This window comes from Leptosomus discolor, chromosome 2, assembly GCF_034619465.1.
Source record: "Leptosomus discolor isolate bLepDis1 chromosome 2, bLepDis1.hap2, whole genome shotgun sequence".
NCBI classification, from domain to species: domain Eukaryota; kingdom Metazoa; phylum Chordata; class Aves; order Leptosomiformes; family Leptosomidae; genus Leptosomus; species Leptosomus discolor.
This window is the reverse complement of record NC_141392.1, coordinates 44,169,378-44,187,306: the sequence shown is the minus strand read 5'-3', so window position 1 is coordinate 44,187,306 and position 17,929 is coordinate 44,169,378. Positions and strand designations below refer to the sequence as shown.

The following is a 17,929-nucleotide window of genomic DNA, read 5'->3' as shown; positions in this document are numbered from 1 at the left end:
ACGTCCATTACCTCGAGTCTATTAATGCTGAATGCCACCAGCTATTTTGCTACCTGGTCACATGACATTGAGACATCCTCTCTCAATTTTAGTCTTCACTTTCCTGAATCGATAAAAAAGTATGATCAGTTAATGGGTTATTTTGACCAATCAAGTAGGAGTTTATACAAGAAGACTGGCCTCAGCACAGCTCCTTTGGTAATTGCTCTGCTTTTCAACAGCAATAATTTATCCTCATTCTCTGTTTCCTGCTTCACTAACCAGTTAGTCGTCCACAAGAAAACCTTTTCTTTTGACCCACGGTGGCTTCATTTCTTTGGTAAGAAGCGTCATTAGAAACTATTCAGAAGTCTAAGTGCAGTGCTTCCTGTTCTCTCAAAAAAAAGGGCCAAGACAAGTCTGTGGGAAGTCATCCATCCTTCAGACCCCTTTTGGAGTGAAAGGACAAGACTACTGAGAGACTGAGACTTCTCCTTTGCCCTTCCTTAGGGGAGGGTTGCCTTGGCTAACTTCTGCAAATTATTTATACCAAACTCCAGCTTCTGCACATACCCATGACTGACCCAGACACTTAAAAGATTCTTATAAGATTCTTAAAAGAATCCTAAAAGCTGGATTCCAGTGAGGTCCAAGCAGCAGGATTTGTAAAGACTTACAACATGTGAACTTCAGCTTGGATCTCCTGCCCTGATGGCTATGAGCATACGACACGGGGCAGTGACCATAGCTCTGCTGTCTCCCAGCAATAGGTCTCACTGTCCCTCTGGCTTCTGAAGCTGCCAAGACTTCAAAGACTGCAGCCTAGAAAGCAGAATAAGTTGCACAATACTCTCCTTGTGATTTTTGGCCAATCGTACATTTTAAATGCCTTCTTGACTTGCAAACAAAACCATCTCTTTTTCATTGTGTGACGTTGGATTTGGTCAAAGGCATGTCACTCGCTAGCTTGGCTGCTAAGAAAACTGATATTGATCTTAGGAACAAATACTTTGTTTGAGAATGATGTTGCCTTTGTGCATGTGTAAGAAATCCCATCTGGTACAGTACACTTATGCTTCACAGGCAACTTTATAGTGAACATAAGGTAATTGATGCAGCTGATGGACTATTAAATACAATACCTGAATGCAAGCATGCAGCTGGATTTTTTATAAAGAATTTTAGGACGTGTTTCAGTCTCAGAGAGAACTAGGGACCACTTCTTTGCTTTTACTACATAACATACCACAGAAACTTGAAGGCATTCAAACAAAACTCAAAAGATGAGTTTTCTTTCCATTTACACTGCTTTGAAAATTGGAGTCTGCTTGTAGAACAGGCAGATTCCCAGTTTCCCATCGAACTTTCTGGCAAAAAGCTGAGCATCAACACTGCTGCAAAGCAAGCTTGTCTCATCCTTGGTAGGCTTGGAGTATTGTTAATCAGGAGCCAACAGAAGAGTAAGAATTAGTCAGTCTTCCCACCTTACCATTGCCTGTTTTTCCCAAAATACTCCTTTTGCTGTTTTCTTCCTTTCTAACAACCGAACAAAAAAGGTATATTGGCATTGAAAACAAGTGCCTATAATTAACATAAAAAGAGTCCTAAACCTCCAGGTTTGGGTTGTTTTTTTTTTTCCTTCATCATAATCACCACTCCTCTAGGTAGCCTAGTGATTTTCAGACTGTGTTCCACAGCGTACTCCACTGATGTCCACGACAGGTCACAAAGCCAAGAAAGCCTTTTCTCAGCAGGCTTCAGAGCACTAAACAGGGATCTGGAGAAGGTGAAAAGTCACTGTTCTGTCTATTCTTTCTCTTTCTGTCTCCATATCAGCCTGCACAGATGCCTTAGTCCTTCCTAGTCAAATCCCCTCCAGTGCTACCCGACGAACCCACACACCCAGCCCTCCGATACACGCAGAGCGACCGCAGAAAGCTGCGGTAGCCCCTACGTCCGTCTGTCCCTCAGCGTCCCAAGCCATGTGCTTAACTCCCTACGTTCATGCCACATTGGCACTCCCTAGAGCAGGGATCTTCATCACAACACCCAGCCAAGACAACGTTATGAGGAAATTGAGGCAAGAGCCCCAACACACGTTAGTTGAAAAATAACGGATAATGCTTTGTGAACATTTCACAAATGTTCACAAACGTGAACATTTTCTTAGGGATTCAGAACACTGATTTGCTAAGGCCACCAAACGAAAGCTACGGTCTTCTTTCTCCTCAGACACTCCTCCTTCTTTATTCATTCAAAAACCTAAATTTTTGCTAACTCATCCAAAGAAGTTTAAGCATGTTCTTGTTAAAAGAGAATTCATAAAAGTAAAATTTAACATGAAGTACATATGAAATAATGAAGGAAGAGGAGTCATTTGCATAAGGCCATAGAAAGTACAGTATACATTTCTTAAACTTTTAGAATCTAATATGCCTCTTTCAAATCTTCATTTGCAAATGTTTGGTATTAAATGCAAGATTATGTAAAGAGAAGGAAGTTTTATGTATAACATAGACAGATCATTCAGTATTATCAGTGGCTACTAAATAATGAACTCATCAATTACAAATTAAGGAATTCATTAACCATCTGCCAGTTCTTAAGCAATTCTTTCGCAAAGCTCAGAAAATTATTGCTCAAAAAATCAGTGCTCTTTTCTGCAGCCTGATTCTTCAAGAGGGATATTTAGCTTTTAAAAGATTTCTGAAAAAGTATTTTAAAGATAAAAATTACCTGTTCTGTTAAAGAAGGACCTATTTGAAAGAGAATTTAAGTCTCGCTGAACCCTAATGAACCACAAAAATAACCTCAGAAAGCAACACCAAGAAGACTTCAAACAACAAAATGTATAAATGCTTCCCCTCCATAAGAACAAAGAGTGTTTCTACACTCCCCTTTGCACTGCCAAGGGTAACCCATGAGGGTCTTTAGCCAGTAAAAGGATGAAAGTAGAATCTGAAATTTGGTCACACACAATCTCAAGAGATCCACTCAGAGAGATGCTTGATGTTCAACCATTTAAGTAATCTCTGTTAAAACATTTTCAAAGAGGAGCAGAAAGAGGTGATTACGGTTTGCAGTTCATGGTGTTTCTTTGCTTAATTTATTTCTTTTTTAAATAATAAAACTAGGCACAATTAATCATTGTGATTGCTTTGTGCTTTTTTGTTTAACTATTTTCTTTCACCAGGCACAGCAAGGAACACTGTAAGGAGTCAGAGATACATCCTTAATAAGTGCCTGAGAAGGAAGAAAGGGAAAATCTTAATATATGGTTTTCTTGCACTACGTATTTTTAAATTTCTATTAAAAGAACGGCTTGGTCCTCAACAATGGAAGAGAATGTCCCAGGCTACCTCAGGTAAGATTTCGTTATTATTTCCAGCAAAATAAATAGTTAGACGCAGGGCTATATTGCTTAAAGAACTCATTTTTAAATTCGGTTCCCTGTAAATCTATTGCAGATAAAGATCATATATCAGGATCTTTCAATGCAAGAAAAACAAACTGAGCTCCTAGTACAAGCACAAAGCTGAACACAGATATAGTACATCACGGAGTGCTTGCATTATTAGTCCTAGGGGCACCTGTAACATGCTAATTGCCTCCAAGGTGAAAAGAGAAATCATTGTGGTTGCCAATCCAGAATCTGCTGGGCAATTTTCAATTAAATATGGGGTAAGTAAGGCTGTAGGTGAGCAGAGGTCTGTTCGGCGTTAACTGGAAGGCAAAGCACACACACAATGCTGTATCCCAGTCAGCAAGAACAGGCACAAAAGAGTCCAAGAGCTGAACCACTGCATAAACTCCACAATTCACTTTAACACATCGCTGGCAAGAGTTTCAGTGGGAGACAGGCATCTACTTCTTTAACATCTCTCTCACTAACCGCTAAAGGGAAATGTAATTCAAAGGCTTCAACTGAGGCAACCAGTGCACCTAACAAATCTGGAATTCTTTCAGCCTCCCCTCTTTCTAGAATATTTGCCTCTGCCTGGCTATTATAAATATCCCATTTATTACTTACGGGGCACATTTCCCAAAAGACTAAAGACAGATACTTAGAACTGGCTAACTAACAACATAAAAATCCACCTCCTTATGACAGCAGTTTAACCAAATGGAAATATTGCCATTAAAAATGTATTAAATAAATCTGGGGCTTTTTTTATGTTCATGCACTTTCTAAAACCAGATCACTAAATTTCCATAATACTCATTACACAGAGTTATTTACAATTGTCTCCAGCAAGTATTTCTTGGCCTACAGGTCATTAAAGAATAAACTATTTATCACAACTATCCCAGATGTGCTATTTGGGCTTTGCGACTAATTATATACAATCACATTATCCCCTTCGTTTTGTGAACGCAGTAACTAAACAACATTACACACACCATAAATTTTGAAATCTAAAACACAACTGACATTTCCTATTATCACGTTTCAGTCTCGAGACTTAATACTGATTTTCTTTTCAATATTCATGCTTGTAAAAGCTCGCTTCACAAAAGCTTGAGCACAAAAGGGTCATAAGTAAGCTGTAATATAAATTTACTTCTACATTAATTCTTTTCAACAGGAAAACATAATTAAAATTCTATTTTTGTAGTAACTTCCAGTCACCTGAAATCCCCTGTTCTACTAGAAATTAAATTACTGCATTTCTATCACTTACCTACCATAGTCTAGCAAACAGAAGGTAGTCAAGCAAATAGGCAGGGAGGAGAATAAGGACAGGAGAACAAGTACAGCATACAGCAGCAGTCGCACTCACTTTGCTCCAAAAAAGTACCCCTTCCAAGGGGTCAGTTAGGTGTTTCAACAAACAAAATCCCCTCCAGGTCTGGCTGGCTTACAGGAGGCTCTGATGAAGAAGTGCAACTCCTTGGTCTTCTCTTTAAATACTTTTCCTTCTATCAAGACAAGTGAGCCACTTGCAAGGAGAACCAGGAAAGCATGCCCACCACCACTGCTGTCGTTTCAGCCAAACTCCCGAAATGCAGAAAGAAGCTACGTTTAGGAAGGAGATGTTGCTTTATTCGACAGTGAGCAGAATCAGACACTTGGGGAAAGTTCCCAAATAGAGTGCAAAGCTAAACAGAAAACTTAGAATCATAGAATCATTAGGTTAGACGAAACTTCTAAGATCATCAAGTCCAACTGTCAACCCAGCACCACCATGCCCACCAAACCATGTCCTGAAGTGCCACATCTACACGTATTCTGAACACCTCCAGGGATGGTGACTCCACCATCTCCCTGGGCAGCCTGTTCCAATGTTTGACCACTCTTTCAGTGAAGATAATGTCCAATCTAAACCTCCCCTGGCACAACTTGAGGCCATTTCCTCTTGTCCTCTCACTTGTTACTTGGGAGAAGAGACCAACCCTTACCTCACTACAGCTTCCTTTCAGGTAGTTAAGCATATTTATGTACTAGAATGTGCACATCTCGATTACGTGCCGCACACATCATTACTTGTCATACTTTCTACCCTATTTGCATATTGCTAGCATTGCAAAACTACACTCTGCATGTGCAGGGGTCTCGAGTGGTCATCCGTGGTTGTTTGGCTAAGCACCCCCTACTCATTCTGAGACAGAGTTCACTTCAGGGCACAGCTGGAGTTGTTATTCTTGCAGAAACACTTCACCAGCCTTGAGACACCCTTGGCTGCTCAGTTAGCTCGAGTCCTTTAAGATAAGAAGCACTCTGTGCATCCTCCACTGCAAGTCCTGGTGGATGTTTTGTTTTTACCCAAAGCTTCCCATGTACCGTATACAAAGTTAAAAAGTAGAACAGAATTACTAGAAAATATTTACATAAGGCAATGTCCAAACACTGTCAGTATCACCACCAGCCATAATCATTATCACATGCTCAGGAAGAAAATCAGCTCAAGGCAGGCTAACAGCTACACCCACTCCTCAACTCGGCTGACGAGCAGCATCATGCACCAAGAGCACCAGCCATCAACAAGCTCCTGGTAAAGCTGCTGGCCTGGGAGCTGACAAGGGCTCAGCACCTCACAGAGGTGGGCTCTTCCCAGCTGCCAAAATATCACCCGTCCCAAGGCTGCAGCGCGTTAGTACAGCAACACGCACCACGGCTTTCAAAACTGCAAAACTGTTCCACATTTCCAGGCCCGTGTGTAAAAGGAAGACTGTCAATTCCTTGGCTACAGGGACTGACAAATGCCACCAAACCCCAGATAAAATAACGAAGCAGAGCTTGCTGCTGGCTGCTATTTACCAGCACTGCACGCTTCGTGCCTCGTGCTGCTGCTAGGCCGAGCTCACCAGGCGCCCGCCCAACCGGCCCCCAGACTTCTCCTGTTCTATTATACGGGTGAATTTTTCTTCCACTGGGTTAAACCGGTTCTTCTTCCTTGTTTTTATTACCAGTTCGACTTAGCGACAGAGTCTGTCACGGGGCACCTTTCGGAGCGGTGGTCGGGCGGCGCACGGCGCTGGGCACCGGCCGGCCGAACCACGCTCCCCGGGGCACACACACGCCAACCCACGGCTCCCCCTCCGCCGCCTGAGTGGCCACGGCGGGCAAAGGCACCCCGGGAGGGGCCCTGGGGGCAACCGCTGAGGACGGGAGGGTCCGGGGAGCCCCGTGGCCGGGCCCGGCCCGCGGAGGGGAACTGCAGCTCCGTCCCCATGGCGACAGCCGCTCTCGCGCGCGGGTGGGGGCGGGACAACCGGCCCGCCTGCCAATCTCAACGCGGGGCAGCGCCTGCGCACTAGGAAAAGTGCCGCGCGGCGGCTCTCCCGCGCAGGACTGCTTCCGGGAGCGTGACCTTCGCCGGGGAGGCCGAGCGGGGCGGGTGAGCGCGGTGCGGGGCGGCGCGGGGCCCGCGGCCTTCCCCCGGTGCCCTGGGACGGCGGGCAGGGCGGCGCCGGGCCCCGCTGAGAGGGCTGGCAGCCTGCCCGGGGCGGGGCGCGCTGGTGCAACCGCTGTTTGCGTTCAGGTCGGTAGCGAAGATGTCGGCGCCAACGATGGAGGAGAGGAAGGCCTGCTGGGGGGCCCGGGACGAGTTCTGGCAGTGCTTGGACCGGCACGGGGGCGACGCCTCCAAGTGCGAGGAGCTGCGGCTGTGCTTCGAGTCGCGGTGCCCGCAGCAGTGGGTGAGCGGCCGCCGCTCGGTCTCCCGGGGCTTGGCCTAAACGCGCAGGTCGTGTCCTTGCACGTTAGTGGCAGCATCGACGGGTCGTTACGTTCACCTCGTTAAGGGTGGCAGCTCCCGCTTCTTGGGACTGCAGAACGAGCGGGGTGTTACGCTTTCCCGTTGATACCCTTGTCCAACGTGCCTTGGTTTGCGCGCCTTTGGGCTTGCTGGGGAGCTGCCGCTCCTGAGCAGACCACTGGCTGGCGCGGGAACTGTGGGTAGTAGTGTGAAACATACAGTCTAAAGGGAAAAGAAAATACCATCTCAGACTTTCAGATAAATACGCAGCTATACAAGCATGCAGGCTTATTGTTCAATTTGAAAAAAAAAATTTCTGAAAGATACTTGGAAGCTTTTAGAAGTGCACAGAAAATAGTTACTAAAGCAGAAAGGCTAATACAGAAGGGAGGTGACACGCGGGGCTGGCAGTTAGCTACATGCTATCTTGACTGGCATCTGATACTTTCTTGTGCATAAAAATACCCTTCATGCAGTTTAACGTCACAGTAAACCATCTGCTTACAGTTAAGTCACGTTGTCCTTTTTTGTTTCCTAAGCTCAAGCTGTAATTCTTAAATGTTTTTAACAGGCATTGCCCTTTAGTAACAGCAGCATCGAGGGGCTGAACAGTTCCTGTGGGATCGAATAGACTGAAGTCGGTTAAAAAAACCAAGTACCTCTGCAATTGCTCTGCTGGCTTACACTTTGAACGCTGCAGTTCTGTTGTATTTCATCTCTGGTGGTGATGGTTTCATCTGCGGTGCTTTGCACCACGCGCATCAGTGGCTCTAGGCAATGAATTCAGAGGTTACATAGTCTGTGATACCATGGAAAAGCTTCTGGACTTTGTGTTACAAATAGTCTTTGTTCATAGCAGTGAAAATAGCAAAGCTTTTATTAGATGTTCATGGAAGTAACAGGGTGGTTATGACAGGAAACCAAAGTTCACTTTCAAAATGGTAAAAAAACCCACAAAACACCAAACACACTCCACTCTTCAGTCTTCTACTTCAACAGAGCAAGAATCTCCTAACTAGTGTATTGAGTTAAAATCCTCCTTAAGTTCAGTGATCAAAGACTGTTTATACCTTAGTCTTGTGATGCACAAAGCCCCTTCCTCTGCTAGTTTCTTTTGATGAATCTTTTCTCTTTTTAAACAGGTTAAATATTTTGACAGAAGAAGAGACTTTTTAAAATACAAAGAAAAGCTTGAAACAGAAGGGTATCATCCTCCAGAAGCTGCTGGAAAGTCTTAGGTACTCTGCTTTCAAAATAAATCTAGTGAGAATAACTACGGAAGGAAGAAGCATGAGAGAGCAACAGGAGCTGCTTGAGCTCAAGAACCAGTAACCCGACCATCTCCCTGCAATGCAGGCTGCTGTTTGTGTTGCAAGGTCTCTCATGTGTCTGCTGAAAAAAGATGGTCATGGACTGCTTTTTCATGAGTATAAGTCAAAGAAATATGGTGCAGGGCTGTTCACAAATCTAAGGTTTTGAATGTGTAATTAATCAAATTGTTTCACAAGGAATAAATTATTATTTAATAGTGTAATGTACATATTCTAAAGAGAACAATAAAATTGTTTTTCAGTAAGTGAACTGGCTTTTCCTTAAAAAAAAAAGGCTATTCCAACTGCCACTCATCAAAAGGAGGTAATAATATAATTTGTATGTGTTGTTAAACGCTGAAGTCAGACAGCAGTTTATTAGAAGACCTAATGCATCCTGTGCATGTATGTAATTTGCACATTTTGAGGATGCTTTTTTTTTATAAGCAATACAAATTTTTACATTATTGGTAACAGTCACGTTTTGAGTCAGTATCTCTGGTAGAAGTATGGCAATTCTCACAATTCTCACATTATGCCTTTTGTATAATTGAGTGGTTTTGATTACCTTACTGATGCAAGTCCATTTAAAGATACAGACTGTTAACAGCAGGATTAGTAAACTTGACTGTGGGAGGCATTTAAACAAGGGGCAGCGTTTAATGTAATAATGTAAGAGAATTTACCTTGCAAAAGTGATATAATCTAGTAAATGCAGATAGTGAAGGCATTAAATACTTTGGCTACAGTAAGTTTTGATTGTGCTTATAAGAAGGCACCACTTCAGCTTCAAGCATGGTTGTCACAACTGAAGTAACTGCAGTAAAAATCTTATGTTTTGAGTTTGGGATTGTTCACAGTACTATGCTGATGTTCCAATAGTAGAAAAAAAAAATAATCACACACCACATGCAATATAAATAATATTTATTTCCAATGCAACAGTTTTATTTAAGGAGGTAAAGTATTAAGGCATTTAAAAGTCAGTCTGAACACTACAGAGAACAAAACATGCAAAACTTAAGAGTCCTCATTCACCCTGAGTTTGTATCTCATCTATTCCTAATTTTATGTTGTAGCACCACAGGAGGTCACCCAGCTGTACTGTAAGGCACAAACCGCTTGGCAGTTATTTTTGTTGTTTTTGCTTGATCACTTGTTGCCTTGTGTACTCCCAAATCAGCAGAGCTCCACTTACATGAACATTGAGTGATCGAATAATACCCTGCTGAGGAATTTCCACACAGACATCCAGATGGTGAATCAGATTTGCTGGGATTCCTTCATGTTCATTTCTAGTAAAGAAGAGACAGTAACTTGTAGCTGAGACGAGACAGGCGTTCCAGAAAGCAGAAGCAGCAAAAGTCACAACAGCATCCAAACACCATTTGACAAGTGGTGCATCTGCCCTCAATATAACCGATGAGGACAAGAAAGTATTTTTAAAAAAAACCCCAGTAACGCATTACAGATACAAAGACAACACGGGAGACCTGACTAAGCTTCAATGTAGGAAAACTGATAGGGCACTTTGTCTTTAATTCACTAGTCCAGCAATAGCTGAACACCCAACACAAGGACTCCCTCTCTGCCTTTATTTTGAAACTATCCATATACAGCAAAATAAACAGCTATAGATGAGATGACCAGGACACAGAGCTGCTGGCACAGCAGGGAAGCTTGACTGCCCACTCTACATTCAGCAAGGTCTTCATATGAGGGAATGAACATCAAGACTGACCAAAGCCCTCAACTGCAAATGTTTCACATCTTCAGAATGAGCACACCAGAAGATACTAAAGGTTATCAGTAATTAAAACTATGTTTTTAATTAGAAGAGAACAAAGTGATTATGAGAACTACATTCTGAAGACCAGCTATCTACAAAAAGGTTTGAAAAACATGTATTTCTGCCCACTTTGTCCTAAGGATCGGCAGGCCCTTCCTCTTGGTCTCACCCAGCAGCCCTACAATTCTAGTAGCTTTCAGACTCGTAGGCACTTTCATCTAGGTTTCTTGAAGTAGCCTCCCCTTCGTCATGTCTGAGGCTTGCCTGATTACAGGAACTGATTATTGCTTTTCCCTGAAGTCATCCCAGCCTCTGCTTGTAGGGCAAAAACTTGCTACTTTGTCCTGTGCCTCGTCCTTAATTTTCAAAGGATCTCCCAGCTCTGCATGCTCCCACTGCTCCCGCCCTCCTCACCAAGTTCAGCAGGGCAAACATGCAGGCCTCCTTGCTGAGCTCACCGCAGCCTACTCGTACAGGGCCCCACATTACTGAAGTGAACAGATGGTATCTCTATCACACCTGGAAAACTACAGTCCATGCTGCTGCTACCTCCACACAACGAGAGTTACAGTGTAACCACTTCCCATTCTAAATCCACCTTTACCAGCGTCACTTGATTTTCATGTGACCAAACTCTAGTAGAAGGGATCAATTGCAAGAGGTAGATTTACAAAAGTGTGTTCTCACCCCAGCAATAATAGTGACTTCTCTGGGAAGCAATATTCTGTAAGATCAAAACTTTTAGCTGTCTGCTCCACACCAATAATAGTGTAGCCTTCCGTTTTTTTCTGCTGCAAATAATCAACAAGCTGAGCTGGTTTCACCTGTTAGTCAAAAGTAGAGAGGAAAATACAAATATTTAAATATCACCATTTGTAAACTTCTGAGGTTACTGTAAAAAAATCAATTTACTTGGACATTTTATAAGAATAATGACTTATATGCCCAAAGACTCTATACATAGCTTAACATTTTAAAAGCTCTTCAGCAATAGCACAAAAGGTTAAGTAATGCCACAAAAACATACTCCACGAATACAATGAACAAAGGCTTTTCTATGCTTCTGACAGCCACAAGGCTTACATCTGAAAGTAAAAGAATCACCCTTGCATAGGGACAAGGTGCTTAGTTGTTATTTAACCTGGAATTCCGTCCCAAAACAATACAACAGCCAGCACGGAAGCTGAGTTGCCTTACACGCCTGCATTACAGGTTCTGACAGCTTGCAGTGAATGTCTTAGTTGTCTTCATCTTGCTCTCTAAACTGCTTATTTCTATTAAATGGCAATTTCTTCATGCAACAGAAGCTCTATCATCTGTACACTTCTGTACAGAGATTATGCACTTGTGTCCATCAGCATTCTGTTTTAGTCAAAACACACTACAGCTATCTTGTTCTGAAGAAAAATCTTAATACACTGAAAATTAACACTGTGGTGAAAAACACGAAAAATTTGCAATAAATTTTTCAGATGACTTAAAGTTGATCTTGTGATTATTATAAAATATCACAAACAAATTTTCTACCAAATACTAAACGTACAGGTTGAAACCCTCATTTTTATAAGCTAGATAATAGGTTCTAAAAGCTTGGCACAAGTTAGCTTCAGGAAAACTCAAAGATTATCCCCATGAAGTTACCAAAAGCAATGGAGCAAGCAAGATAACTGAAGTGTTGTTCAACTTTTATAAACAAACATCAAATTCCAATGCAGTAGTATAAAACAAAGAGTAAGATGTAACAATTACAGCTCGCATGATCAGTTTATCACAGCAATAAGAAATTAGAAGTATTTTTTAAATTACTTTTTATGAAGTTGACCCAAAGTTTGTATCAAAATACTCAAGATTAAGTCTTAGAGAAAACAGCGGGAGCTTCTGTTAAATACAAAGTTCATTTTTGCAAGATTAAAAAAAGTAAAACTCTGAACTACGCATTTTATGAACTGAAGAGGTACAGTACACTTTTTAGCTATTAAAACGTTTCCATTCACCTCAAGAAGGGGGAGCCACTGCTCTGCAGAAACACTAAGATGCTGAAACTGCTTATCCTGTATATAATGAAGGCTGCCGACAACTAGTGCAGATGCCCCAAATATTTCACTTGTACGACATAAACCTACAAACAGAAAAATTAAAGTGATTTTTGTGTAGGCAATAAACACCAAGCCAGAATATTTTAGCAAGGAAAAAAGGACAAAGAATCCGAAAGAGAAATGGTTACTTTAGTCCTGTATTTTTGAATCAGTTTCAGGTGCGTCTTACATCTGTTCCAAGCCACACCTTGTTGCACATAATTTACCAGAAAAAAATAAAAAAGGTTTGTACCTTAGCAGAAAGATAAAAATTAGAAAAGCACTATGTCTGACAACGTGCTTCTACAATACTAACTACACAAAGTAATGGGTCAGCGTACGAGCCTCGGCAGGGATGGATGCACGCACACACACACAAGTGCTTAAGCTCTAAATCCAGTACCTGTTAAATGAAAGGCTTGAGAGGATGACACATGACAGCATTACAATGCAGACAGCACCAGCTGGTTCGCTCATTTTTCACTAAGAGTCTCATGGCAGTTACTTAAATTGCTGACAACAGCAAGCACAATGCAATAAAGTATTTGCAGTATTTATTATATCACAGCTTGTGCAGAAGTCCTTAATCAGGAACAGGCACTTTACTGTCCAACAGTCATGAGAAGCCAGTAGGTCTACAAGATCTGGTTTAATTGTTATAGAATAAAATGTAAAAGCAAAGTATTTCCTTTAACTGTATAGTCAGTTGAAAAACCCAACTGTAACAAAGAACATAAAGACAGTAAGAAATTGAGCATGATTTACAGCAAAGTTCTATTTAATTAATGCATGCTATGTGCAAGTACCTTTTTTTTTTTTTCTTAAAATGTAACTATGGAAGATCCCCTCTTCTGAAGCACACTGTATTTCTTTTGTTACCAGGTTTTTTCCAGGATAATGATTATTTCTCTGAGCAGTAATTAAATAATTTTCTAATTATCAACATAAGACGAAATTAATTCTTATTATCCAAGTATGGTCTAAGGTCTAAAATAAAAGTTTTAAAATGTGCAATCCACCTTACCTCCTAAATTGGTAGGTTTATCAATAAGTGAAGCCACCACAATCAGTCTGCTGTTTGATTTACCAAGTTTAGCAGCACGATCCTGAAGTACCACTTCCAGGTCTAAACTAGGAGTACTGTTTTTCCAGGGTATAATTTTTCTCTGAACATCAGTCCATTCCGTCTGGCTATCTGTTTCAGCTGAATTTGAACCTATAAAAACAAGTTGTAGTCATATGGATAGGCAAGCGGTAAGGAAAATACTGCTTCAGTAAAGAAGATTATCTGAATGGCAATACTGTAGACACCATTAGTTATTTACTACTATTTTATGGCATATCCTCTGCTCACATACATACAAGTCTACTTCAGCTGAAAAACAGAGATCAGATTGAATACAGATGTATACAGTTACTACATATTAATAATATTTCCTCTAGATTAGCTATATTTTACCCATGTCTTGCTGGGACCAGTCACTTGGTTTCAGATCACGAAGCTCCATTCGAGAATGATACCACTGAAATGCTGGTGGCAGAGGAACGTCAGTGAATCTGTCAAACTTAGGGAGTGATATCCATTCATCTTCAGCAAGTTCCGCAAGGCGGGGAAGAGTGTAAAATATTGTCTGCAATGTAACACAGTGTTATTAGCAGAGCACTGCTAAAGCAAGCAAAACAGGTAATAAATTAATCTGATAATACTATCACACACATCTTCTTGCATTCTATGATTTCAATACCTGTTTTTCTTGATACTTGATATAACTTACTAATATATCTCTCAATATTAATCACTTTACATACAGTGCTATCCCAAACTTTCATAGATCTAGTCCCTTTCTCTCTGATTAGACCTTTTTAAAGGATCTGCATTGATTACTGATCTGAAATGCTAGAGTACCAAAAAATTAACACTATGCGTCTCAACGCAGAGGTCTTGTGAAATTGTAATGCTGAAGAGTTCTCAGATGCTCTTATGAACTTCTGGTAAAGAACGCAGATTGACTATATTCCTTTTGACATTAAATCAAAACCATTAAAATCTAGTGGTAAAATTCAACTCGGCACTAGCAACACAGCTAACCACAATTTATCAAGGAGGAACAAACACGCACCCCAAGGGAAAGGCTGAATAAGATAGAGAGTTTAAAACCCAGATATTTTGTTTATCCCAATGCACCCCCAAGACGAAGGTGAAGATGCACCCTGAATACATTTAAATACTTAACAAGTATTAGCCTTGTTTTGTTGTTTGTTTTGTGGTTTGGTTTTTTTCCTTGTTCAGGATTTTCAGTTCCAAATTTTGCTAAGTCATACCTAGCACATTCAAGTGTTCACAAAAATATTTCACAGAACAGTTAAAAAAGAAAAAAATTCCCTCTCTGAAAGATGGCATTGTTTGTGCCAGAACACATGTACCCTTTTTCACATTCATGTTTCTCTTGTATTTTCAGCTTAGTTCCCCTATCTCTTATTTTTATCTGCACCCTTATTTTCGCTTTTCTTCCCTCATTGTTTATTCAGCTCAGTTAAGCTACAGCAAAAAGCACAGCTGAAAAAGATGCTCTAGAAGTTATATATCCTGTTCACAAAAACCAACTTAGTTAAGCAACCTCAAGTTACTTCTAAGAACAGATGTCTCAAAAATCCTAACAAACTACACGTGATTAAGTAGATGCTCTTCAGTTATTAGAAGTAACTTTTCCAGCCACAAATATAAAACCTGATTAACTCCCACACAGATGGGCACATTCATCACAGATAACACTTCTTAATTGACATAGGTTTTTAACACAAAATTAATTAGAGAATTAAGCTGCAGTCTTAGTCTAACATCCATCACCATCTAGGTAATTTTTCAGAGTTTTAAACGAGTAATAGTTGATCATTATTAATCCTACGTTAGAACACACAAAGAAAGATAAAAACATATTTGTAAAACTACACAAGTACAATGATCATCCATAGTCCTGGACTTGCCTCTAGACTATAATCCTCAAGCGGATGAAATGTTGCAAAGAAGAAGTGATCCTGGATTCGCTGCCAGTTCCTTTTAGCATTCCTGAAATTGCAGAAGGTAACGCAAGATGCACAAAAAAGACAATGTACTGGACTATTTTTTTCATTGTCAAATTGGAATAAGGCAACTTAATTGTATTTACCATGTATTGTATGGGAAAAAATACTTTAACAATTAAGGGCCATTTAAAAACAAAACAAAACAAAACAGCATTCAGGAAATAAGTTTTATTTATCTTTCAAGAAAGGCCCATAACTTGTGTCCAAATTCTATTAGCAAAAGAAGCAACTTTGGCAAGAAAGAGTATCCCATATCTAGGCCTTTGAAGGAAACCGAATACCAGCCTATGGTTCAGTGACAACTTTTAGCAGTCAAAAAAAAAAAACAAAACCCAAAACCAAAAATGAACTAACCAACCAAAAAAAAAAAAAGCAGACTCCTCCCTCTGCTGCTTTTTGTATCCCGTAACTTGACATGCCAACTTGGGTGACTTCACAGTGACACTGATTTGGGAAATGAACACCAATGTTCTCCAAAATAAAATAAAACAAAACAAAACCCCAAAACCAACCAAACAAAAAACCAAATGCAAAAACCAAACGCACCAAAAAAAAAAAAAGCCTGTCAGCAGCAGTCTCGAGTTTATGTTGGCTGATAACACTGTCAGAAATTGTAAATAATTTTAATTAACTCCTGAAAACAGGGCTAAAAAACCAATACAAACACACAGGTAGTACAAAACTTAACTGAATTGTTGTATTTCCAAATCAGTAAGCAGAAAAGCATTTCTGTATAGCTCATTTAATAGTCACCCAAAATTAGTTCCCTATCCCTTTTTCTCCCACAGAAGGTTTGGGTTTTTTTTTTTTTCAAATATTAACACCGAAAATGTTTTGGATTTTTACATTTGAGAATTTACTGGTATCAGGAAGTTTGGAAGATGAATTTTCCAAATTTACAACAGATCAGGTAAGAAAAATCAAGTTTTCCTGACTGTCTTTTTTTTAACCCATCTCTAAACTATAAGCATTGTTCAAACATGCCTTGAGTTTTTCCTCTTGTTCTTTCAGACTGTATTGCTACACTGAATTATCATTGCATTTTCTTTGCTGATAATTAGATTTCAATTTCCAAGTTTTGGTTTCTTTTTAAAGAGTTAAAAGCCCCATAAAACCCCATATAAATTATCAAGTGCTATTTTAGGAAGTTGACTTGCTGCAAATAGCTCAAACGAACAACGTTAGGCTGTAAGTCAGAATAATGTTACTAACCCTGTGCCATGCATGTTTTCCACTTGTAGAAGGCTGGATTCAATAACTGGTGTCAGAGCTTCAAATTCTTCCACATGCAACATTCTGCACATACCCCAAATTTTTTTAAGGGCAACCAATGCGTAAAGTCGAACACTGAAATTATGGTTGAAACACCACTGTAGGACAACTATGATGGCTTTCTTCAAAGCTGGCTTCTAAAAAAATCACAAAAATAAAGACGTTTCTTTCATTTATGTTAAGTCTTAACATACCATTCAAGAAGTAAAAAAGTAAGAGTGGCCCAAGAAACAGTGGCTTCCTCAAAAAAAACAGCCTTTCAGAAAGTCCAACACTTTAACAGTACATACATGTGCAAATACAGGCTTCAGAACACAGTCCCGATTTCTTTCCTTCCTTCTCACTAGGGCACAGACCAACAGCCCCACTGGTGTTTTGAAAATGTATTAATTTGCTTCAAAAAAAAATACTATTCTGCATACACTGAAACCTCTCTTTACTTCTGACTTTCTAGCACTTAGAAAGCTCATCTTGCTAATGTATGCAAACAGTAAAAAACCCAGAAAAGCCTGGATTGCTCCAAATGTGAAGCAGTTGATCTAACGTCAACATCTGACTGTATTTCATCCTCTATTTTAAAGTTCAATTAAAAAATTGAGAATCCCAAATAAAGAGTTCTAACTGTTAAATGGACTAGCTATTGCCAAAGAACTCCATACTTGAGTGTTATTCTACAGAACAATCACTTTCTTCCAGGTTATCTCTGGCCAATTTCATGCATATTGAACAAGAGCAGCAAGAAAAAACAAACCTAGGTGCATCCACATGTTTAGTTAAAACTGGAGTAGCTCACAGGTAATCAGGCCCTGTGTCAAGAACATCTGCCATTTAGCTAATTTTCCTAAGTCCAATATGTTACAGAAGCGACAGGAAGAGTTCATGTTTTCCATATCAAAGGATACCTTGGTAGCAAGTAGGTATTAAAAATGTTTTGAAAATAGACTGCAAAAATGCCTTTTATTTCAGAAATCCATATATAGTGAATAAAGAATGAACACTTTCAGTCAAGCTTACCTTCTCTGAGGTATTTTGAAGAATGATGTCAAAGTGTGATAACACTGATAAGAATGTACAGATGCTTGTTTTAAGCTTTTCTTCATCCTAAAGCAAAACAGAATGTAACAAGAAACATGAATATATAAAACGTTTTTATACCCTATAAATATTCACAGTATATTCTGCAGATGCAGTAATATCAACACTATTTAAAAAACTATGTTC

The 17,929-nt window shown here is 40.1% G+C and overlaps 2 protein-coding genes across 2 annotated transcripts in view; one reads left to right on the top strand and one right to left on the bottom strand.

The window, feature by feature from the left end:
* Positions 1–6,951: 6,951 nt before the first annotated feature.
* COA6 (cytochrome c oxidase assembly factor 6) lies at positions 6,952–8,754 on the top strand. Its single transcript, XM_086460987.1, has 2 exons — positions 6,952–7,119; positions 8,321–8,754. The coding sequence occupies exons 1-2, from the start codon at positions 6,976–6,978 to the stop codon at positions 8,414–8,416; spliced, it is 240 nt and encodes a 79-aa protein (XP_086317113.1). The 5' UTR covers positions 6,952–6,975; the 3' UTR covers positions 8,417–8,754.
* A 684-nt stretch (positions 8,755–9,438) lies between these two features.
* Positions 9,439–17,929, bottom strand: part of TARBP1 (tRNA guanosine 2 -O-methyltransferase TARBP1) — a 38,957-nt gene continuing 30,466 nt past the window's right edge. The window contains exons 23-30 of the mRNA XM_086460986.1: positions 17,723–17,809; positions 16,649–16,845; positions 15,338–15,419; positions 13,812–13,983; positions 13,377–13,568; positions 12,272–12,396; positions 10,965–11,101; positions 9,439–9,783 (exon numbers count right to left, since the gene is read on the bottom strand). Of these exons, the coding sequence (XP_086317112.1) occupies positions 9,618–9,783; positions 10,965–11,101; positions 12,272–12,396; positions 13,377–13,568; positions 13,812–13,983; positions 15,338–15,419; positions 16,649–16,845; positions 17,723–17,809 (1,158 nt within the window). The 3' untranslated portion in view covers positions 9,439–9,617. The remainder of the gene's footprint in view (positions 9,784–10,964; positions 11,102–12,271; positions 12,397–13,376; positions 13,569–13,811; positions 13,984–15,337; positions 15,420–16,648; positions 16,846–17,722; positions 17,810–17,929) is intronic.

What these genes read in the sequence shown, in the direction of transcription:
- COA6 (XM_086460987.1), top strand. Translation starts at nt 6,976, where the DNA reads ATGTCGGCGCCAACGATGGAGGAGAGGAAGGCCTGCTGGGGGGCCCGG. An exon ending in CGCGGTGCCCGCAGCAGTGG is followed by an intron (nt 7,120 to 8,320) that starts GTGAGCGGCCGC and finishes CTTTTTAAACAG; the next exon opens with GTTAAATATTTTGACAGAAG.